Genomic DNA, 26,188 nt, shown 5'->3' with positions numbered 1-26,188 from the left:
TCTTGCTCTTCTGTCACCACTAACTGTCCTGTTATTTCCTCAGACGTAAGTAGATATGAAACACTTATGTGATACAGGATTTTAAGACAACAAAAGCCGAAATGCCAATTTTCTAATATAAGAGTTTAAAACTTGATAACTTAATAGTATTTTCCATGTCTCTGCAACTTCACTTTTGTATGTTTTATATGCACATTATATGATTAGATTTTAGATATTGTATCTTTGAAGGAAGAGCCATATTTTATTTGTCTGTGGTAACCACAGAACCAGAAGAAATAGATGATGTAAATTGCACAGTGACTATACTACAGCATTAAGGCAAAAAGAGTTCAATTCTAGAAGTTTAGCGACATCAGATGGAAAACACAGAAAAAATCCTTATGCATAAAATTTATATTATTATGTATAAAATATTATATTTCCTGGTATTTTTTTTCTAGGTTCTACTAGTTATTTGCTTGCCAAACATGAATATTTTCTTCTCTACCACAGAAGCCTACTGGTTATGCTTTAAGATGATATGGCTGGGAGTACAAGCGTAATTTTGCAGGCCTTGACCTAAGTAAGGACCAAAGTAGATTTCACCTAATGTTAAAAGAGTATAATTGAGTTTTTGAAGATTTTCAAAATTCTTCATCAACTACAATAATCAATTTGGACAATTTCAATTTATCAAGTCAATTTCTGTTAACTACATTAACTAATACTAACAATTTGTAAGGTCAAAAAAATGTTACCGGTTGTCTTTCCTTAAGAAAGCAAGTTTAAAATTTTTATTTTTCAAACTGTGGTATGAGATCAAAGTCCCAGGCAGGAGACATACTAAGTGCTAGGACATACATATTCATCTCCCTGGAGTCTGGGAGGAAAAAAAAAAAAAAAAGCCATATAATTTAATTTAAAATTATAAGTAATATAAGAATAATATAGTAAAATACGAATTTTAAAACATAAGAGCATAGAATGTTCCTGTTGTGGTGCATGGGTTACAGCTTGTATCACCTTTTCATCCACTGAATCCCAGGGGGCTGCTTCAATAGAAGAGTTAGAGAAGGAATGACTTAAGACGTAAAAGTAGCAGTAAAGCTGGAAATTTTAAACATGCATTTTCATCAGCTGTTTTCTGGAATTTTGCATGAGACTTATTTATTTTAATCTCTCATTGTTATGGCGAATTTTAAATATATCTCATAAGGCAATGAGGAAAACAGTGTATTTCTTTCAGCTACTTTAAAAAATGCTAAATGAGAAAGAGAAAAAGGGAAAACAAAACGTTCCTCACAAGATAAAGTACATTTTCCCTCTCAGAAAATGTTAGGATTGAATGAGGGTTTTAAAGCGTGTTTACTGATTTCTGAATGACAGTTGTACAAGTAGCACAAATAATCAATTTTGAGGGCATCTTTAGTTGAAAAGTCTAATCTCTTTACATTCTTGGCAAAATATGGCATACAGGATTGGGTAGTAAACAAGAATGCATAAGTGTAAAGAAAAAAATGAAATGTGAAGGAAAAAGTAACCAAAGTATAACAAACGGCATATTCTCTTTCAGCTATGCTATTCTGTAGATGAATTTTTTGATCTTACTCCTATGAAAAAGGGCAATACTATAACAAGAATTTATGCTGGCAAAGCAATAAATCGTAAAGTGTGTAAAGAAAAAATAATTTTAAAACTTTGCAAATGGAAAATGGGATCAAGCATACATCATTATTTTCTCAGCACTTAATGTAACTTTTATTACTCACGGAACATTCCCTCTGAAATATAATTATTTATAATTTGTAGTGATTTCTCCCCACTAGATCATAAACTTGTTAATAAAAGAAAGGATCTTGTTTTATCTAACTATGCACATCTAGTAAGTAGCAAGTATCTGGCATACTGTACGTACTCAATGCATTTTTGTTGTTGAATTGAATTTATTTCTCCAAAATCTATGGTATCACTTAAATCTGTGAGTTCTCAATTCTGACTGAACAAAAAAATCAGCAGGAATGTTGTTAGAAAGCACCAGTCATATTGGAGCAGTCTCTAAGGATAGGTGGGGCCCAGGCATCAGTATTATTATAAAGCTTCCCAAGTGACTGTGATGTGGAGTCAGTGCTGAGAACCACTGACTGTGGTTATTTCTCCCTCTCAATAAGACTGCTCACACACACAAACCTCAACGTGCCTAACTTGCCAGCATGGAGCAATTTAGTTATTATGAAGTGATGTGTACTTTTCCCTTCAAATTGTTCAATTATTTAAATTCCTTCTACTCATTTGTAAAATAGTATACTACTGCATCATAATTACATCATAATTATTGAAGTGTCTACATCTCTAAACTAAGGCCATTACTATAGTCCTTTCCAGCTCTGACATGGTATTTTATTTCCATAAATGATATTTTTTTTTTAAATTTATTTATTTATTTATTTATTTATGGCTGTGTTGGGTCTTCGTTTCTGTGCGAGGGCTTTCTCTAGTTGTGGCAAGCGGGGGCCACTCTTCATCGCGGTGCGCGGGCCTCTCACTATCGCGGACTCTCTTGTTGCGGAGCACAGGCTCCAGACGCGCAGGCTCAGTAATTGTGGCTCACGGGCCCAGCTGCTCTGCGGCATGTGGGATCTTCCCAGACCAGGGCTCGAACCCATGTCCCCTGCATTAGCAGGCAGATTCTCAACCACTGCGCCACCGGGGAAGCCCAATAAATGATATTTTTGTAAGACTGAAAGTGTTACCTTATAATGACCATGTAAAAAAATATGAGCAATGAATTAGGTTATGCAGTTATTATATTCCTTTACACTGATGCGCGTTTCAAAAAGTATTTCTTAAATGCATATTACTATGTAACTGATTCTGGAAGTTTCAAAAGAATAATTAGGTATAATATTGAAAGGGGAGATACGCAAAACTTTGTGACAAGAAAAGTACACAGCACACAGGAGGAACTGAGTGTCTGCTGTGGTTGCTGAGGCATAAACTACATTGAGAGCTAAGAAATGGGATATAGGGCTTCCCTGGTGGCGCAGTGGTTGAGAATCTGCCTGCCAATGCAGGGGACACGGGTTCGAGCCCTGGTCTGGGAAGATCCCACATGCCGCGGAGCAACTAGGCCCGTGAGCCACAACTACTGAGCCTGCGCGTCTGGAGCCTGTGCCCCCAACAAGAGAGGCCGTGACAGTGAAAGGCCCGCGCACCGTGATGAAGAGTGGCCCCTGCTTGCTGCAACTAGAGAAAGCCCTCGCACAGAAACGAAGACCCAACACAGCCAAAAATAAAATAAATAAATAAATAAATAAAAATTAAAAGAAAAAAGAAATGGGATATAGATGGACAGGGAAAGGAAACTTTAATCACGGTCCTAGCTCCCTAACAATTCTGACATGTAGAATTAAAGAAATTACTTAAAACAAGGCAAATGGATACATGAGAATGTATACAAAAGGATAATAATAATAACTTATCGTCAGTTCAACAAAGTCAATTTCTTGGCAATGACAGGAAAAAAAGTATCTTTAAAAGTCTTATCTACAAATCATTCCAAAGTCTTCTGCCATTTGAGAAAACACACAGACACACACACACACACACACACACTCACTGGCTCCACTACTGAAGAAAATGAACAGCCATAAGAAAAGGTGTAAATTAAACGTGGGCATCAAATTTTTATCTTCATGGGGAAACATACTAAACTGGGTTTGAATGCCTGCAGACAGCTGCCAAGTCTTTAGACAGTTTTGTCACAATTTTTTAACTTTTCTACATGGATGTATAACATTGCCTCAAGATGAAGGACTTTTTCAAAGAATTGGGTATCAAGTTAAGGATCCTTTGAAACTAAACACTTTGAAGAAAAATAGGTTCCAGAAGGATGACAATGAAATCCCTATGTTCTCTTCACAATCACTTTATGGCAGTTAGATAACCCAGTAGAAATATCAGACCCAGCACATAATTTTTTTCCCCCACTGGTTTTTCCTCCTCTCTGTCAGTGCAGTGCACACTTCTCATTCCCTTTTGTTTTGGGTATAATTAAGTAAACTAACTTAATGTCCTCAGAGACTTAATCCATCTCAGATTCTTTGAAAATATGGAAAATATTTCAAGGTAAAAATGGGAGGTTAAATTGAGATATTAAGTCTTCTGGAACTCCAGAATTATTTTTTACTTTCTATATCCTTCATGTCTACTTATCATTAATTGCCACTAAAAGAAGCAGGTATATTCCTCAAAAAATTTTATAACAAATGCTAATTATAACTGGCATGCTTATAAATTCTGTGCAATGTTAGAGAAATTAATAAGTACAAGGACTGAAGTAAAAAAATACTGTGCAGAGAGAAAAACAGAGATGAGTGTTTTCAATGTATGCAAAAAATAAAACTAATGAAAAAAATATGCAAGTATTCAAAGTATGATTTTTTTTCATTTCCATTGCTTATTTTTATGAACATCTTACTAAAAGCATTGTAGGAAAAACTGAATGTAAGAAATGAATAATCAATGATCAGTACAAAGAGATTATCGATATGAAGGTCAGCCATAGAAAAATCATTACACAACATGAAAATATACCAAGTTGATTACTAAAAGAAGAGTTGGTGTATCATATAAAGATAGATACAATGAGGCTTCCCAGGATCTCAGTATGTGGCTAAATTGTATAAATAAATTTAACACAGCTTTTTATTACAAATATTCTTATGAACATATATACACATACACATATATTTATGTTTGTACTTATGATTAAAATAATTTAGATTGTTTCACAATATATTTTTTAAACAGAGCATTTTCTATAACTATGAATATATACAACATACAAACACATTTATATTGAGTTCTAGAGGATACTCCTTCCTTATTACCTGCTACTAGAAATGATCAGAAGAAATCAAGGAAATGATAACTTTATTAAATAAGAAAATAGAGGAAATGTTTCATATTTTAAGATCTACGTAGCTAGAAAAACAGTAAAAGCTAAAACAGGGTTTTTAGAATGTAGTTTTGAAGAAAAAGAACTTTTAAAACTTAAAACCGGGAATTCCTAGGCAGTCCAGTGGTTAGGACTCCACGCTTTCACTTCCGGGGCCCTGGTTCAATCCCTGGTTGGGGAACTAAGGTCCCGCAAGCCTCGCAGTGCAGCCAGAAAAAAACAAAACAACAACAACAAAAATAAAACCAATAAAACAAAATCCTGTACTTGTCTATAATCAATGAAATAACAATGGTTGTCTTTCTCTAATTTATATGATTTATCATGAAAAATATAATTTACATTTATATAACAGAATACATTTCTTAAGAGCTTACTACGTCTTTGAGTCATGACTGATGTACAACTATTTTATCTTAAGTTTATAGTACTGTTGGTATCACTCTTGATGATGGTCTTTGAATGTCATTTTTCTAGAGCTAAGAATAGGTGTATCAGAGAGTGATCCTCAAAACTTTGTAACTTAAGAATAAGATACAGTAAAATATGAATATAAGGGAAATTATACCATTAGCATCGAGAGCTCTAAACTGTATACAACTATCATAAAAGTGCCGGGTATTACTAAACTACTGTGCAAGTTTAGCTTGTCAAAAACCGTTCGTAGATAACCTAAAGATAAAAGAGACATTTAATATTTCTCAAGATGTACTTTGTGAGGCCTATTAAGTACCAATATTTTGTGGCTACCACCCATGCTTACACAGAAGCAAGAAATCATTATGAAAACTGCCTTATTTTCAAGAATAAATAGGGAGCAACCATGTTGCACTGAGCTGGTGAGGCTTTGTTGTCTGCTTGGCTTATACACTCTCATATACCAAGCTCGTAGCACACAGGATCTCAATTCACACCTTGGCAAAATAATAAATTACTCTATGCCACTTATCTATGCTACCATTTAAGAACAGCAGGAACTTCCAGTTTAAATCTTGAATGTTAAGACCCTGTGTGCAACATTATCATGAAGCAGAGCTATGTGCAGTTATATCAAAATACTTTACATTTATTCATGAATAATCATGCAGCTATAGGCGTATAAGCCAGCATGAGAATTTTAGTGTTGTAGAGAAACTTAGGAATTGTTCTTTTTAACCCAGTGCAAGAATCTTTGACACGCAATTAGCTGATCTTTGCTTGAAGACCTACAATATTCAGGGCTTCTGGAATACCCTGTTCTACTTTTAGACCATATTAACATTAAAAAAAGAAAAGCACAGATGTTCATATATGGAAGAAAGAGCTGCGCTGACCAATGCAGCATCTACTAGTCATGTGCAGCTATTACAAGCTCTTGAAATGTGGCTAGTGTGACCTGATACGTGTTCTAAGTATAAAATATATGCCTGATTTGAAAGGCTTAGAACCAAAAAAGGAATGTAAAATATTCCATTAAATATTTTTATATTGATTACATACATGTTGAAATTATATTTAGGTTAAATAAAATACATTATTAAAATTAATCTTACCTATTTCTTTACCTTTTTAAATGTGGTTATTAGAAAATTTAAAGTTGTATGTGGCTCACATTATATTTTGATTGGACAGCACTGCTCTACACTATCAACTGGAAAACATAATGTACAAACTATTTCTGTTATAACAGCAATTTTTGCTTATACTAATAACAAGAAAAATAATTTTGCACTTACGTGTAGAAATATAATTCAAAAGGGTACACATTAAATGACTAATTGTTATTACTCCTGGGTAGTGAAATTACGAGGTAACAGGAAATTTTATTTAAACTTGTAATACTTATTCTAAAATTGCTTTTCTTTTAATTTGCGAGGACTACTTTTACATTAAAAATCATCGTAGGCATCTGTGCTCAACTGATTTTCAACAAGAGTGCCAAGACCATTTGATGGGAAAAGAATAGTCTCTTCAACAAATGGTGCTGGGAAAACCGCATAACCATTTGTAAAAGGATGAAGTTGGATCCCTATCTCATACCATATATAAAAATCAACTCAAAATGGATCAAAGGCCTAAATTTAGGGCCTAAAATCATAAAACTATTCGAAGAAAACATAGGGGAAATCTCCATGAGCTTGGATTTGGCCACGGGTTCAAAAACATGATACCAAAAGCATAGGTAACAATAACAAAAATAGATAAACTGGACATTGTTAAAAGTAAAAACTTTTGTGCATCAAAAGACACTATCAACAAATGAAAATAACCCACAGAATCAAAGAAAATCTTTGCAAATCATATTTTTGATAAGGGTTTAATATCCAGAATAAATAGAAAACACCTTCAACTCAAGCACAACAACAAAAAACCAATTAAAAATGAGAAAGGACTTGAACAGGTATATGAAAAGATGCTCAACGTCATTAGTCATTAAGAAAATGCAAATCAAAACCACAAGGCATGCTCACTAGGAATGGCTATAATTTTAAAACCAACAACAACAACAACAACAAAAATAGAGGGAGAGAGAAAATAACAAATGTTGGAAAGGATATGGAGAAATTGGAACCCTTGTTCATTCCTCATAGAAATGTAAAATGATACAGACATTATGGAAAACTGGCAGTTCCTCAAAAAATTAAACACAGAATTACCAAATGACTCAGCAATTCTACTCAATTATATACATTATATCTGATGGTATAAGCCTAAAAGAATTGAAAATAGAGACTCAAGTAGATACTTGTTGTCGAATGTTAATAGCAGCATTATTCGCAATTATTCAGAAGGTGGAAACAACCCAGGGTCCATCAAAAGATTAATGAATAAACCAAATGTGCTACTGTACAAAAAATGAAATACTGGTGAACCATAAAAAAGAATTCCGTTCCAATACATGTTACAACATGGAAGAGCCTTGAAAACATTATGTTAGGTGAAACAAACCAGACAGAAAAGGACAAATATTGTTTGACTCCCTTTATATGCTATACAGAGAATAGGCAAAACATAGAGACAAAAAAGTGGATTAGAGGTACCAGAGTCTGGGAATGGAGATCGGGGGAATTACTGCCTAGGGGGTGCAGAGTTTTGGTTTGGAATGTTGAAAATTCTGGGAAAGAAATAATGGTGATAGTTATACAACATTGTGAGTGTAATTAATGCCACTGAATTGTACACTTAAAAGTGGCTAAAATGGCACATTTTATGTTATATATGGTTTGCCACAACAAAAATAAATAAATCAAATAATCTTGGGGACTGTGTTTTTCTTTTACTCATGAATTAACTCAGTAAGTAATTAATAAATATCTATACTAAGTGCTGGACACTGCAAGATGTGGATGACACAGTGAGGCAAAACGGAAGACATCACTGGGAACAGAAAAATAAAATGAATTTTGTTATGGTGTAAATCTGTAGCATAATTGAAATGAATAACATTCATAATGTGACCTTGAATGACTCTAAAGCTTTGTCATCCTTAAGTAGTCTTTCTTTTTGGATAGTTTTAAAAAATTCTACAATTCAAAAATATCTCAATTAATGTTAAATAAATATACTGATGAGACTATACAATACTTATTTTCTCCATTGGCTGAATGAAATGCTCCAGATAAGGAGGAAATACTTGGCATGATGCTTACTCTGAAAGAAATTCCAATGTAATGGATAAAGAAAATCATACTTTATCACCTATGAGAGCATCCAATTAAAACATGTAAACAGGTACCTATATTTACTATCTAGATACATGCACTTCAAATGCTGAAGGGAAGGATGGAGTGATTAAAATCATATAATAATAAACCAGAAAAGCTTCATGAAAGAAAAGAGTTTGAAATAATTGGGAAGATATGAAGTAATAGTAATAATTCTGTATTTTGTATTTTGATCGTGGTAATGGTTACATCAATATAAGGATTGAAATAGCATTGATCTATATACACACAAATGAATGCACACAAAGAATAGGGAAAGCTGAATAATGTCTGTACTCTAGTTAAAAGTATTGTACCAATATCAATTTCTTACTCTTGATACTGTATTACATTTATATAAGATGGTGCTATTGGAGAAGGCTGGGGAAAGGGTACATGGGACTCTGTGTACTATTTCTGCAACTTCCTGTGAGTCTATAATTATTTAAACAACAACAACAAAACCACAGAAAAAAATGATCATGAGGAAATGTGCAAGGGAAGAAAAAGAGGACAAAGAAAATTACCTATTATAAGATATTATATATAACTTACTATAAAATAAAGTATGTTGAAATATGTAGGATTAAAGAGAAAAAATCCACCAAAAAGCTAGGGAATATACAAGTGGTAGGACAACGAAATATATACCATTGTTTTCACTATTTTTTGAAGTTGTTGTAATGTGCCTGAAGAATTTATATAATGTGAATACAGAAAAATAAAAATGGGGGAAAACATAAAATCAAAATAACTGGGAAGACAGGAAAGGGCTGGACACTGCAGCCAAGTGTGGAGAGGGCTTTTAGTCCAGGGAGGTGGTCTGTCAGTATCCAGGGAAATCTGTTTACATCAGCATATACTACATTCCTTCTCCTGTGCCACAGAAACTATAACACTCTTAAAGATTATCCTGCAGAAATTGGTAATTATCTTACCAATTTCTTTTTGTCCCAATTTTGGTAGAATCATGAGAATTCAAACATGAGAAAAGGACTGTCATTTCTCTTATATTTTCACACAGATGAACTCAGAACTTTTGTTCATCCATCATTTTCCTTCTCTGTTTATAATTCAGGTTGGATATGAACTAATCATTATACAAGGATGAAAGTGTTGTATCTTGTATGGGTATCATGAACTACTGAACACTATTTGCAAGTTAGAAATTTCTTATCAATCTCAATTCTAGGCTATCAACATACTATATAATATTTTATATGAGAAAATACTCTTGAGGTATATACTGCCTGGAAATGGTTAATTCCCTATATCACAAATAAACCCGGATACATATACTGTCTAGCTACTTAATTTCTGATGCACTCCAAATGAGGCTGGTCACTGGTCTGAGCACGTTAACAGGTTCATTTCTCGCCAGATCTTTGCTTAGACTGAATCTCCTTCTCTGCTTAGGCCGTGTAGAAGGTCTATTAACTTCAAGGGGTCCATCTTTAGTCCATCTTATTAAAGCCTTCCATGAAAATCTTATTTTTAGTTCACAGGATCAATTTTCTGAACCACATATAGTTAGCACTTGATTATATTCAATTTAAAATATCATGCCACAACTTTTTATTCTTCCTTGATTTCAAATTCAGCTACATAAACAGGCAAGTTTCATGGATAACACTAGACTCTAAGAAATAGAAGAATGTATCAATAAATTTTTAGTAAAGATTACAATGCTAAAATAAAAAGGTAGTCACTAAATAATTAAATGTGACATAATTTCACCATGATAATTAGGATTTCATATTTCCAAAGATGCTTGAAAAAATGTAGTTCGTCTATAGCTTTCTTAAATTTATAATCTTCCTATTTTAAGCACCAAAAGTTCCTTAAATATTGAGTACTTATGAATAAATATTCTTTAGTAGGCCTCTATATTCATCTTATCTATGTCTTTGTACCTCAATCTTAGGATTAATATAATTAAAAGAAAAGTATGTCTTTATCTTTGCACCATCTGACTAAACTGTATCAAATTGGAGAAAAAATGAAAAATTTAGAAGTTCAAAGGCTAAATCATTTTAAAAAAGGAAGATTGTTCTTCAGTTGTGGTACTTTTGTAAGTGCTGTGTTTAGAGGTCCTGGGTTATATGGCCTTGATCACATCAGTGAAGTCACCAGAACCCTTTTTATTTAAGTATATGAAGTATTTAAAAAAGAATAAAGGCAAACAAAACCACAAAATAATTCATGTTAGTAACTTCATACACAGATCCTAAAGAGACTTGCAAGGCTGACTTCTACTTTATGTTACTTATACATTTTTGGGTTTTTATTGAAAATAAAAATGATACATTAAGCATACATTTGCTTAATCAGTGCTTCAAGTCAGAAAGTACTTAAATACTGAGGGACATTATTTTTTTTACATGAAAGTTTCTCAATTTATAAAACATTTTTTATTGACAGATAAGGCACAGAAAAATGCAAGTGACATCTGCTAAGCTTTACTTATGAAAACGTAAAGAAATCCTACGGGATAACATCACTCAATTTTTCCTGGAGTACCTCTGATGGAGACTTCCTAAAAAAAAATCTGGAAATAATTAGAATCTATTATAGTACCTTAAAAAGTTTACTTGAAAACTAAATCTGCTCTTCATCAAAGAACACAATACACTCAGAATAATGTAATGGAAAAATTAGGTGCACATATAGACTAATGAAAAGCACCTCAACCACATCTGATTGTAAAACTTAAAAAAAAAAAAAAAGTTGACAGAGGACAATAGCAGACCTGTGAGATACTGAAGAACTCCAGAGGAGACTATTCACTGATTAAGCACTGATTTTTCAAAGCACTACATATTAACTATTTTACTCCAGTTCATTTTACTCCCAATTTTTTTTTAAAAGATACTACTAAGTGCACTTTAAATACAAATTGAAAGGAAAGAAGAATAGTTAATTCTTTATGTCATAAGATCTACAGGAAAAAGAAAAATATCCATATATGGTAAAAAATGTTTCGTGTATCTGTGGAACAATTAATGCAATATAATGATAATGCTAATAGCATCTTAAAACTTAAAATGTGTTTTCCACGGAGACCTAAAATTCCACTGGGGGGTAGACTGGATGGCATGTCCCTTAGAGTTTAAAAGACTGCCCATATGAACTGAATTATCCTTGACAAGTACCTTCAGACACTTGTAATATGATCTCATGTAAATTTAGACCATATTTTGCACACAAACCACTGGCAATAGTAAGTTTATTCAGGAGCTCAGATAAAAAGGAAAGAGAAGCTGATATCCTTAATAATATGTAGTAGTTAACACGAAATTTCCGAAATCAAAAGCATAAAAATAAAAGCATCTAATGAAACAAAAACAAATGCTGCGAGAAATGTTGCATTTTTCTTTCATTTTCAGCCCTTAGCTACCTGCTTTATCCAAATAAAATGTTATCCTTTCATGTTCTATCCAAATTTAGGGGGAAAAAAGCATATTCTAAGCAAATAAATAAACCAGAAAATTTCATTTGCATTGAAAACTTATTTTAACCAATAATTAAATCACAGTGTGGATAATATCTTAGCTGTATTTCCCACTGTGGGAAAAACATATACATGCAGTTCATCAAGACAGTAACTCATTCAGATTTTCAGCTCTTTTATGAGTCCTAATAACTGCTCATCGTAATAACATTGAGCTATCAATACCTGCAAAGGGCTGACTGTAAAACAGAAGAAAACTCAAAACTCTGCTGCTTTAAAGATTCCTCAGGATTGCCTGTGCCTTGGCACAAAGACAGCTGACAGAACTATGCTAATTCTACAGGGACCCAGCTCCACCGTCAAAAGGATGTGTTAGGCCTGTAGAAGAGAACTCGGCACTGGCAGTGCTGCAGCACCAAGCAACCTCCGCGGCGTCAGCAACTGTATTATTACTCTTTGTCAGAAGCCTGCTGCTGCTGTGTGGCCTGGCTAATGGGTTACAGTATAAAGCATCATGAAGTTGAGTAGTAGAGAAAACAGCAGATTATTTTAAGAAACTTTGACAACATGTCCATTTTGTGTGTGTCCTCAGAAACCAAGGTCTTATACATCTGTTGAACAATCATCTTCAAAAGATGCTTTTATAAGCTAACTGTAAACCTAGAATAGTAAACTCCTCCCACCTGAATTGCATCGAAGGAAGATTACCCATTTGTTTCTTTATTCTTTAAAAACATTTTTGTGGAAAGCAAAGTTTCAGTTTAACAGAAAATAAAACAACTGGAGCTTTTCTCAGTAAACAAATACATTTTTAAGTCACTTAAATGAGGTATATTTAATCAATTAACCACTTAAATATTTAAAGCACGCTGAATTATTCTAAACATTCAACTTAAAGATCAAATTGAGAGACATGTTTATAATATTGCTTTGCTGAAACACTGAAAGTGCACTGCATAGAGAGCTTAAATTTCTCACTCTTCCTTTCAATCAATATCTGAGGCAAAGTTTCATCTCTAGGGCCCTTAATGGCAGGAATTCCTGGAGCCAGCAAATGAGTAATGTTAAACCTATGATTAGATGATGAGGCCATCAAAGACACCAGACCCTAATGCTACATTCTTCTTTATTTCTCTGAACTGCAGTGAAACCAAGAGCTAAGGAAGAAGAAATTTTACACTTTATTTTTCCCATAAAACCATGTTTTTTTAAATGTACATCATCAAGAACCTACAAGGTCCAGACAGATCTCACAGAATGTCTCTCGAACTCAGGACTCTGGCATTAGGTAACAATTTTCAAATGCCCTGCAGATGAACTCTTGCCAGGGGTGCTGTTTTCTTTAACTTCTTCCTTATTAATATTCTTTCCGGATGAAAAGGGGAAAATGGACCTAATGATGTCCCCATGAATATATTCTTGAAGAAAGTAAACCTGGAGACTGAAAATTACTAGGTAAGTTTTTGGTTGTTTTATTTTTGCTGATGTTTTAAAGGATCAATTGAAGCCATATTGTTGTTTATTTGGAAGTTAGTTGTGGTTTTAGCCAGACCTCAGGTCATTAACTAGAAACAGTATAGATGTATTTTCCCTGCTACTGAGGAAATTAGAGATAATGTAATAACTACTTATTACAAACACACATAAGGTCTTTTTATTCTCATATTACAAAATATTTAATACTTATGTGAAAATCGGGATCACTAGGAGACTTGGGAGAGCTGGCAAGAAGAAAGACCATTAGGTCCCTATTTTAGTTATCAGAAAAATGTTACGTATAATTTTCTCATAATTGCTTAAAAAAAAATACCCAACAATTATAATTCTATTTTAAATTCTGATTATTAAAGATAAAGAGTATAAGTAGATTTTTAGAATTTACATTTAAATATACAAATTACATTAAAAAAGGGAAAGCAGCAAGGTATCGTATCAAAAACCCCTCATTAATAAGCTATATTTTATACTTCGGCTATTGCAACAAAAAAAACTCTAGTTTTCATTATCTACACTAGTGAAAAAGAAACCATGTAATTAACAATGAACATCAAAATTATAAATAATACTGTATCATTTTTAAAGAATGGGGTGTAAAGATGGATATCAAAAAATCTATAACAAATTATATATACATATATTTGCAGAGATTAAAAAATAGGGAACAATAGAAAGCTAGGTAGGTGGGAAATAATAAGACAGCTAAAGGGAGGGAAGGGAGAGGGAGACTAAATCAATATTTGCATGGTAAGATCATCTACATAAATATACATCTCAATGTAATTTATTTCTTTCATCTATGAAATAATAGAAATTTTAAAAATATATAAACATATATATTCACATACATTCTTTTGTTAGTGACATAAAACAATCCTCATGTAGTTTAATGTAATCAAGTGATTGAGATTTCGTACCTGAGAACAAAGCAGCATAACAAGCTCAACCACAGATGTGCTGGACTTCATACAAACAAGGCCTACAAGAAAGAAAGGTTAAAACAAAATGAAATTACAATGGTAGAAATCATCATTCTAAGTTAATTCATTATATAGGTTTAACTTATAAAATCTTTCTTTAAAATAAAATTCCTAAAATGAAATGAGTGGAAACATTCACTAACATATTTTTATAGCATTAATTTCAAAATATTCAGATATTCAAGAAGATGTGAAAAATACTAAAGAAATTGACCTCAGGCTTGGGTTATTTATTTGGTCAAGGCATTTCTTATATTTAAACAAGGTGGGGTAGCTATCAAAACTGATAAGCTAGTTAGAACTCTCTTTATTCCAATGACATTTGCTATGTGATTGTGTCCTGGAGCGCAGAACAGTAATCACTGAAGACCTGCCTAAATTTTCTTCCAAAAGACAAAATTAAAATAATTTACAAACAGGTAATTACCCACAGGTTGTCAATTGTTAAATGAATTTTTAAATATTGAAAATGAATTTCACATACAATTAACATATTATGCAATACTTGTAAAATATTCCATTGTTCTGCTTCCAAAGTCTCTGAATAGACATCAGAAGAAAAAAGAATTAAATGTATTAACACATATGTAATAATGGCTACTACTCACTGATCACTTATTATGTGCTGGGTATTGTGTTAATGTACAAGAACTCATTTAATTCTCATTTATATTCTGTGACATACTATTATTATTACAATTCTACAGGTAAGAAAATATCCTTCTTAAAAACAGTTTAAATGTTGATTATTCATCAAGACTTTTTTCAATTAAAAAGATGACTGCTGTATAACATAATAAGAAGGCATATCATGACTGTTAGTATTTTTAAAGTGCCAACATATAGAGAAAGATGTAACCAAGGATTAATAACAATCTCTGGTAGGAGGAGAGTATATTCATCATGATGTCTGCTAATTTAAAATATATTTTTTAAAGTTTTTAACTAACTGTTTTTTTAATTAAATTAATAGACTATTTTTTTTTCTTTTTATATGAAGACAAATATAATGAGTAAAAGCACTGTACAGTAAGAAATGCCATGATCTTACATTAGTTGTATGCTAAATGGCAAACTAAAGCGAAACCAGTTATTTTTTTCTTCTTAAGGTGATTTCAATAAAGAGTCTCAAATGTCTTCCAGACACTAGCATGTATATTTATTGTAGGTAGTGGATAAATACCCTTTTGTGCCCATTCTGCTAACAACTCTATCCTTAAGGTACAGACCTACAGAACAAGTTGTAAAAAGGCACTAGGATTCCATTTTATCAGATCTTTGGGCAGACAGTTAACTAATGAAATAAGAGGCAGATGTGAAAAGCTCATTTAAGAGACAATTGTTGTAATTGATCAGCAATTCTCATGCTCAGGAGCTAGAGAGTCAGAAAGATTAATGGGACATTTATCACCTGTTGGCTACTCAACTACTTGAAATTCTGACAAAGAAAAACTAAGTAAAAGGCCAAAGGACTATGTATAGCAAAAGGATCATAAATAAAATTTGTACTCCATATCAATTTAGATTTTAGACTGTAAGGCTGTATAAAGAATGATTAGACTACAAGGCTATATGATGAATGATTATATAAAGAATTTTTCACCACATATTCTGTGCGCTAGAGTTTTGAAATACATAACAACTTGTACAAATTAGGAAAAACATGCAATTACATTCATTTCTCTCAGACTAATTTTAAATGAACTTCTAAAAAACTACTGTGTAACAATAATATTCATACTTTTTCCAAACACATACTATCATTCCATCATAAGAAAAACATAAATGCTCCATCAATGCTTTGTTCAAAGGAAATGAGAACAAAATGATAGGATAGCAAAACTGCAATTTGCAAACAGCACTCTAAGTACTTTGAAAAAGGCCATTGTGATTTCAACTCAATAGACTCAATAGACCCTTGCACCTTTACTAATGTGATGTAATTACAATGATAATGGATCCTACTCAAAATAACAAAACAAAACAAAACAAAAAAGCAAAACCTAAATTTGACAATGAGAACACAAGCAGAGGCAATTTTGGAAGACTTATCACCCTTCAAATATTATATAATCATTTTGGTTGGCACTATTTCTAAGTGTTAACAAAAGTATTACTAAAACAAATAGATTTTTATGAGAGATATGAGATATTGAAGATATCTAGAGATATTGAGACATTTAATAGAGCTATTGAAAATACAAGCATTGTCTGATGACACCATCCTTGCACATTCTCTAAATAAAAAAGCACCTATATTCGAAAATTTAAGGTGCAAGTAATAAACGTCGTTTGGTATAACTTTAACCATAAGCTCAAGAAAGCCGAATTTATCTAGCGATGCTATAAATACTCAGGCTATATATGCATAAGGCAAATATTTAAAAGTGTATGTCTCAGGTTGAGTTTTTTTCCTTTTTGCATCTGGCAAGAAATTCATAATCAAACCAACTCATTTGATATCTCCTCATATGAGTAAAGGATAGTGTTAGCACTCAGGAGATTAATAAGACATTATGTACACTTTCCCAAGGGCTCCATCTTTTAATTCCAATCTAAGATTATCTAACATTTACATAGAGCTTTGGCTGCGCTGGGTCTTCGTTGTTGTGCGCGGGCTTTCTCTAGTTGCGGTGAGCAGGGGTTACTCTTCATTGCAGTGCGTGGGCTTCTCATTGCGGTGGCTTCTCTTGTTGCTGAGCATGGGCTCTAGGCACGTGGGCTTTAGTAGTTGCGGCTCGCGGGCTTCAGTAGTTGTGGCATGAGGGCTCGGTAGTTGTGGCTCATGGGCTCTAGAGCGCAGGCTCAGTAGTTGTGGCACACGGGCTTTGTTGCTCCGCAGCATGTGGGATCTTCCCAGACCAGGGCTCGGACCTGTGTCCCCTGCATTGGCAGGCAGATTCTCAACCACTGCGCCACCAGGGAAGACCTACATAGAGCTTTATCATTTACAAATCACTATTATATATGCTGTCACATTGGATTCTCTTAACAACTCTTTGAACTAGTTATTATCACCTCAAGTGATAGATAAAAAATGAAGGGATTCAGTGACTAGCCCAAGATGTTTCATACAGTAAGTGGTGGAACTGGGACCTGAATTCAAGTCATTTAACTTGAAAGTCCATTTCATGTTTGCTGCAGCACTACTTAAATAATTTGACACTAACAGGATGGCAACATGTGACGATGAGAAAGGTCATAATGGTTAATTCCAACTTGGGTGATTTTGACAGTTTTCTTGGAGAAGGTAGCATATGTTGGTCAGACATGGGGACCAAAAGCTTAAACAGAAAGTACAGAGGGAGCAGGGGACGAAAAAACCCTGAAAAGACCTTTGTAGCTTGGGCAACTGGCTGACTAGAATACAGGGGGTGTGTGAAAGTGGGACTGGAGTGCTACGGTAAAATTCAAAGATAGATAAAGATGGAAAGAAATAAAATTACACATGTTTTTGAAAGTTAAGAGGAAGAATATAGAGTAAGTTATACAATGGGAGAAATGACACTAAGGATCAGTTATGGCATCCCTATTCCATGATGACTTTTCTTACCTTGTCAATTAAGAAGTATCCCCTACGGAAGCTATACAAATGTGCCCCTCCAGCAAAAATCTAGTTAGAAGTGTTGGCCAATTAACAGAACACTTTCACCAGGAAATATATATTCACCAGAATAAATATTCTGACTAGAAATACTAATCCAATACTGTGGACCATACTAGCTTACCGGTACAAAGTGAACCTATGGAGTGAAGACAGTCAACACGTGAGAGAAAGAAGCTTGAATATATAGGAGGTGCTCCAGTGGTGAGGAAACTGTCTAGTACAAGCTTTTGAATATACTACGAACTACGCTGAAACGTTGTTCAACGTTGTCTGACTGGCCAAGATACAAGTATATGAGAAGTTGAATTAGGTAGACAAATTTGAGGTGGTCCGGATCCAGGCAGCAAACACATACTGGGTACAGATGAGTAAACCGCCATCCAAATAAATCACTGGCAGTTTTTTTGGGTTTACACTTACTAGGGGTAAAAAGTCAGTTTCTACTTTCAGAACTACACTCCTTTGCCAATAAAACAAACAAACAACCACCACCAACAACAAAACCTCACCAAATCCCACTAAACTGTAAAATGAACGTTAAGTTAAAAGTTTGACCTTTGGGATAAAACTATCTTTCTTTAATAAAAGAAATACTGAAAGGTATTGTGATGCTGTTTTAATACACAGCCATCAGAAACATTTGATTCAATGTGTGGGTCTGACTTCATGCATCTGTAGAATTAGAAGATCAAATTAAGACACTTAAAAATAGTGTAGAAAAATTCCATCTCTAGCAGGATGCCCCTTATGGTGGGAGGTGAAGGGTATGAAGAGTTACAGTTACAAGCGAGGAATCATACGTACAGGTGGGATGCATCTTCTAAGGAACATCAAGTTTTCTCTCAGCAAGGGCCCTCTTCCAAAAGAGGAGAGCATACACATCTATGACTAGGGCAGTGCTGAGTATATTCTCAATAAACTTGAATTAAATGAATTAAAAACCATCACTAACTGAGTACATATATAGTTGATATATATTTACACAAATAAATATAAGTTGATGAAGAAAAATAGATTTTAAGGAAAAATAAGAGTATTTTTTTAAGAACAAGAGCGCAATTCATTCAAAAAGCATTCACTGAACTTGTGTCTTATGTGGCAGATACCACGCCAGGTGCTAAGTTTAAAAAGAAGTGAGGAAAGTGGGAGTTTATATAAACAAATAATCATGACACAGAATCCTAGGAAGGACACAGAGAGTACAGAGTGTGAGACACACAGAAAGGGTAGTGAGCAGCTCTGCTGAGGAGAAATTATAGGGAGTGTGACATCTGAGTTGGACGATGCTAACCGTATCTAGGCAAAAAAAGGAAAAAAGGAAAGTCATCCGAGGTGACAGCGAAACATCAGAGGTATAAAGCAGCATGACATTGCTAGTAAAATGGAATTGTGGAGTGCAGAGGATGGAAGGAGGTGATATGAAGATGGAGGAAGAGAGGAAGGAGAGCCGTCTATGGCATCCTATTCCTACTGGCAACAGGAAGCCACTGAAGGATTTTAAGCAGGGGCAGACAGAATTCGACCTATTTTGGGAAGATCGCTTTCTGTCAGTGGAATAGGAACTGTCTAGTCAAGATGATGAAAACCTGAGCTGAAGGCGGCGGCAATGCAAGCAGAGACAGTTTGAAAGACATTTTGGAGAAGACAATAAAATACTCTGGATAACTGAATACGAGATTAAAGGACAGGGTAAAGGAGCAAAGCGTGAATGATAAAACCTTTAAGTGAGAAAGGAAAATAAACGAAGGAGCAGGTTTGCAGAAAGAAAGTGAGTTTCATCCCAGACAAAATTAAGAATATAGGCAAAAAAATTAATTTTGATATTTAAGATTATTTGTTTTTTAGGTATGGATGCTATAACCCTGACAAACATGATTATATAAATCGCACAGATAACATGGCGTTGGACAAAATTGTGGAGTTATTATGAGTCCCACTAGCAAACTACCAGTAGTAATCTTACCAGTACAGTTTTTTTTTTTTTTTTACATCTTTACTGGAGTATAATTGCTTTACAATGGTGTGTTAGTTTCTGCTTTATAACAAAAAAAAATATGGAACGCTTCACGAATTTGCATATTATCCTTGCGCAGGGGCCATGCTAATCTTCTCTGTATGGTTCCAATTTTAGTATATATGCTGCCGAAGTAAGCACCAGTGCAGTTTTAAGATCTAGATTTTCTATTTCTCCTCACAATAAAATATGCTAATTTAATTTCCATCAACTAGACATGACTATTCTGATAATTTGAATTTTAAATATCAAGTCTGCCCAGGACAATTTAGTTTTTAAATAACTTTCTAATGATTTTAACTTTTTTAAATTCCGAAGTTAGTACACATTAATGGCACTGAAATAGTTGAAATAGCTTCATTTTAAAAATAAATGTTGAATAAGAACTACAGACCTTGCAAGAAAGTTTGCATGCTCACTACCCTTCAGTTGCTTTAGTTTCAGTGGTGTGCAGCTGGCAGTTTTTTTGAAATTCTCTGCTCTGTATAGCTTTCACATTGTGTTATGCGGCAGTCTGAGATACAGTGTATAACTATAAAGTGTATATCTCTTGTGACTTCTGCAATGCTTACACATCTTTATCCACATAATAGCAATTTCCTATGTTTTTTACCTTTCTTTTACTTTTTTATCTGAAACATAAAATTTATTTTTCTATTTCATCACTGTGATATTCTCTTGACTGTAAAAAATTACTTTCAGTGTGACCATTTAAGTCATCTAAACTTATTAAGGTCAAAAACATAACAATTAGCAAACTGTGGCTTTCTAACTTAAAACTGAAAAACCAAAACCAAACAAAAAAAAAAACAATATTAAATAAACATCCTTTGAAATAACAATAATGGTTTGAATTTTTACTGTTACTGCTACAACTAATATTAATATGTGTCTAGGTAGTATTACTATTTAAAAAAATTTTTTTTTTATTTTTAACATCTTTATTGGAGTATAATTGCTTTACAATGGTGTGTTAGTTTCTGCTTTATAACAAAGTGAATCAGTTATACATATACATATGTCCCCATATCTCTTCCCTCTTGCATCTCCCTCCCTCCCACCCTCCCTATCCCACCCCTCTAGGTGGTCACAAAGCACCGAGCTGATCTCCCTGTGCTATGTGGCTGCTTCCCACTAGCTATCTATTTTACGTTTGGTAGTGTATATATGTCCATGCCACTCTCTCACTTTGTCCCAGCTTACCCTTCCCCTCCCCGTATCCTCAAGTCCATTCTCTAGTAGGTTTGCATCTTTATTCCCGTCTTGCCCCTAGGTTCTTTTGACCATTTTTTTTTTTTTTTTAGATTCCATATATATGTGTTAGCATACGGTATTTGTTTTTCTCTTTCTGACTTACTTCACTCTGTATGACAGTAGTATTACATACTATTTTGATTGGACATTTTAAGATTTGCCTATATGTTTCAGAGCGTTTAATTTAAAACTGCACTAAAATGAAAACAACTGTAATGTTATCTTCAAGAAACTAAAATAACATTAAGCTCATTTACTAACAAAAAGCTTTTTTAAATGTAATTAAACCATTACAGCTTATTTTTATATTTAGATTACAAATTTTAATTGAAAATTTTAAAAAAACACCTTCAAAATACTGCAGAAACAGTGAGAGTTCATTCATTCATTGGTTTACTTCAGTTCACTTAAAAACTAGGTTATCACAAATTTATGGCAGTCTTACTGTCTTCAGAATAGGAATAAAACTGAAGTCTCTGGATGTATCATATACATTAGGGGTCAGCATACATTTTTGTAAAGGCTCAGATACAATACGTAGGCTTTGGGGATGGGGGCCAGGGGACAATAATAAATTTGTCACAACTACTCAACTCTTGCCATTGTAGGGCAAAAGCAGCCAGAGACAACACATAATCAAATGAGCTTGGCCGTCTTCCAATAAAACTATTTCCTCATCCATAGGGGTGTGTGTGTGTGTGTGTGTGTGTGTGTGTGTGTGAGAATGTGAGAGAGGGAGAGAACACATACATGGGCCACATACTCGTACATACATCCTACAGATTTTTAAAACTTCAGGGGAAATTATTTTAGATGTATGCCTATGATACTTTAAAATTCCAAAATCCAAAAAGCTCTGAAAAAAGCTTTCTCACAAGATTGTCATAACGTCAATCATCAGCAAATTTCACCTAAATAATATGATGCTATTTACATACTTTATTCTACTTAGCATGACTATCCCTATGTATTGCTGTAGATATATTAATGTATTTAAGTAACGAGCTACCCCAGACTCCCATGAAGATGCTATGAAATACACATATAAGCACCTATTACTTTTCTTAAATCCCCAAATATCTGAATTACGAAACACATCGAGATCTACGGTTTTTTTGTTTTTGTTTTTTTAAATATGGGCTGGTTATTATTTTTTTATATAAATTTATTTATTGGCTGCATTGGGTTTTCATTGCTGCGCGTGGGCTTTTCTCTAGTTGCGGCAAGCGGGCTCTTCGTTGCAGTGCACGGGCTTCTCTTTTTGTGGAGCAAGGGCTCTAGGTGCGCGGGCTTCAGTAGTTGCGGCACATGGGCTCAGGAGTTGTGGCTCACGGGCTTTAGAGAACAGGCTTAATAGTTGTGGCGCACAGGCTTAGTTGCTCCGCGGCATGTGGGATCTTTCCGGACCAGGGCTCGAACCCGTGTCCCCTGCATTGGCAGGCGGATTCTTAACCACTGCGCCACCAGGGAAGTCCCAAGCTCTAAGGTTTTGAATATGGATTTTAGGCATTTATTAAAATAAAAGAAATGTGACTTTGCTTTTTAAAAGTCAGAAATTAGTGGTACTCTCTTACATGAAATATTTTGAAAGAGTCACAAAGATATTAATACTAATATATTAATTGCAACCTCAAAGTAATTTGATATTGTACCTTTTCCCATGGAAATTCCATACGTTCAAACTAAAAATCTATTTCCATATGAGAATGGTTGGCTAAGTGCTTTTAAATTGTAAATCTACAATGTTCAGATTGCTCAGAAACAAGATTAACTGTAACTGTAGTTACATAATACCGTCATTTTGACTCATTTATTGAAATAAACTCTAAATTTTTGTTTGCTTGTTTGTTTTTGGTCATTGTGTTGATATAGCCTAGGAATCTTATTGGCTGTGGAGATTTTTTCTTTTTTATAGTTTTGCTTCTGCTAAGAATTTTTGCATAGTGGTAGAACTTAAGTTCCTAACACTCTTTTATAGATAATTCCTCCACAGAATGATAGATTACAATAAAAAACTGAACTTACAGTGATAGTTCCTGCATAGATATTTGCTCATGCTCTGACTGTGAATGAGCTGAGCTGAAGAGAATATTCTCCTGACATTATTATCAACACCTATAAAATGTGAAACACTGTTGTAAATTTACTCTTTTTTAAATTATGCTTTAGAAACCATGTTTGCGCTAGCCCATCAAAAATGTCATATCAAGGAAAATGTTCCAGCAAATTCTTGGTATTCAATGTCACTTTTTTTTTTTGTCTCCATGTGACTTTCACTTCTCTTTGCACATTCCATGGAAATACCATTTTACATTTACACATACTAAACAACAGATTATAATTTCACAATCACTTGGGACTGATTAAGTTTGGGGTTGGCTGTCTCTTGAGATATTTTCATTTAAATAATTTCTTTTAGGAACTATAAGTAAGCCACCGCTGTGTCACAGAGATGACACTGTCTTTGATCTCAAGGAGTGAAAGCTCGGTCATAAAAATAAGGCACATAAACAAACATATGAAGGTGTCCAGGGAGAGTATTATACTGAAGAAATTATAATAAGGCACTATGCCTCCAAATAACTTAAAAACAACTATTGTTGAGGTTTTTATTAAAAACTTTCATCCATAGTATTAAGACTCAAGTTTCCACTACAGAAGTGATTAACCTGAGTGTCTTGCCCTTTCCTTAACTTCCTGATTTAATCACAACAGCAATGAATAAGGATGAAATAAGGGAAATAAGAAATATTTTCACTATCATAAATCATCTGGATCCCTCAATTCTCTTTGGGTTAAATTTAATTATAGAAGGAATTGCTATTCCTATATCACTCCTCTGCAACAACTTTCTTCTATTCTCCCTGTGCTGCTTCAAATTCTAAAAGTCTCTATTAAATTCTAAAACTACTAAACTATGTCTGGTTCAAATTTTGACATTACCCAAGAAAGACTCTGATCCTGAATTATTATTAAGAATACTATATATGTCTTAAACATGTATTCCATTTCAAGAAATATTAATAATCAAAAAAAGATAAACAGTTATACAATTAAATCACATAGAGTTGAATAAAATGGCTATACTAATGCCTACTTATTAAAAATAAAACAATAATTTATATTCTATAAGATATGGGATCCTCCTTTTAGACACAGTATGTATAAATGAATAATTTGTATAATTATAGTTCCAAACTACCGAAATTCTGACTTTCATTTATTTACGTTCTCAAATAAATACATTTAATAATTTTAGGTTCTCAAATGTAACTAAATTTAAATTTAAAATTGCTTTTTAGTAATACACACCTTTAAGTTCTTTATTTTTGTATTCAGAAAAACACTGGCTCTTTTTCTTTTAAATACTTATATAACGCACAATGGAAATACTATGCATCACTTTTCTTAATACATTCATAAAGTCAAAGATAAAAACTAAGAAAATAATTAGTAAAAGGAAATTATTTGATAAATATTGTGATTAAGGGAAAAAAAGTTACAGGTTAAGGTAAGCTCAAGTAGAGGTCAGTCAGCTGAACCTCACTTATTTTCAAGAGTACATTAACTTTATCCAGAAAAGCTGCTAACAGCTTATTGTTATTTAAACCTATAAACTTAAATAAACTTTAAGCTTTATTAAGGCTTAAATTGTTGAAGCACTCAGAGTAAAAAAAGCTGGACTTTCAGAGAACTCCTTATCTGTGCTCAAAGCAATAAATTCTCCAATTTGACCCAAGCTGAATTTTCTTTACTGAATCCTCCATTTAAAACAAAATATTAAATAGGGATGAATAAGCATTCCAGTTTTATTCATTCTTAAGAATGAAATAAAAAGTTTTTGGAACTTGAAAGAACTCAGAAATTCCTTCATTTTAACAACATTTAAGATACGGCCAAAAGTCACAGAAATTATTGTAAGTATGTACTCCATCTAAGCAGTAGTTTATTGCGATTATTTGCCAAGGATTATATAAGCAAAAAAGTATAGATCACTAAATTAACAAGATTATTTTGCCTATACCAGAAAACTCTATATCCAACTCATACCTATCCACAATTCAGAGTCAAATTATATGGTTATATACGTACCAGAACACAATCTGATAAGGATACCGTAGAGAAGTCAGTATGTGAATTGCTTTGCAATTAAAAAAAAACACTTCAGCATAAAATATTAGACCCACTTATTAAAGTAAATGGTGCTTATTTCTTCTAATTCTTCTTGCAATCATAGATCTACTACAAATAACACTTATTTTTTGTTTTAACATCTTTATTGGAGTATAATTGCTTTACAATGGTGTGTTAGTTTCTGCTTTATAACAAAGTGAATCAGCTATAGGTATACATATATCCCCATATCTCCTCCCTCTTGCGTCTTCCTCCCACCCTCCCTATCCCACCCCTCTAGGTGGTCACAGAGCACCGAGCTGATCTCCCTGTGCTATGCAGCAGCTTCCCACTAGCTATCTATTTTACATTTGGTAGTGTATATATGTCCATGTCACTCTCTCACTTCGTCCCAGCTTACCCTTTCCACTCCCTGTGTCCTCAAGTCCATTCTCTACATCTGCATCTTTATTCCTGTCCTGCCCCTAGGTTCTTCAGAAACATTTTTTTTTTTTAGATTCCATATATATGTGTTAGCATACATTATTTGTTTTTCTCTTTCTGACTTACTTCACTCTGTATGACAGACTCTAGGTCCATCCACCTCACTACAAATAACTCAATTTCGTTTCTTTTTTATGGCTGAGTAG

At 33.5% G+C, this 26,188-nt stretch overlaps 1 protein-coding gene and 1 non-coding gene across 9 annotated transcripts in view; both read right to left on the bottom strand.

Moving 5' to 3' along the window:
- Positions 1–26,188, bottom strand: part of NBEA (neurobeachin) — a 602,800-nt gene that overhangs the window by 318,480 nt on the left and 258,132 nt on the right. For all 8 annotated transcript variants that reach the window (XM_036831611.1, XM_036831614.1, XM_036831612.1 and 5 more), the window contains one exon: positions 14,488–14,549. In XM_036831611.1, the coding sequence (XP_036687506.1) occupies positions 14,488–14,549 (62 nt within the window). The remainder of the gene's footprint in view (positions 1–14,487; positions 14,550–26,188) is intronic.
- Positions 20,206–20,312, bottom strand: LOC118884465. Its single transcript, XR_005017298.1, has one exon. It is a non-coding gene; the product is annotated as a U6 spliceosomal RNA (small nuclear RNA).

This window comes from Balaenoptera musculus, chromosome 18 (assembly GCF_009873245.2).
Source record: "Balaenoptera musculus isolate JJ_BM4_2016_0621 chromosome 18, mBalMus1.pri.v3, whole genome shotgun sequence".
Taxonomy (NCBI): Eukaryota; Metazoa; Chordata; class Mammalia; order Artiodactyla; family Balaenopteridae; genus Balaenoptera; species Balaenoptera musculus.
This window is presented reverse-complemented; position numbering and strand designations above follow the sequence as displayed.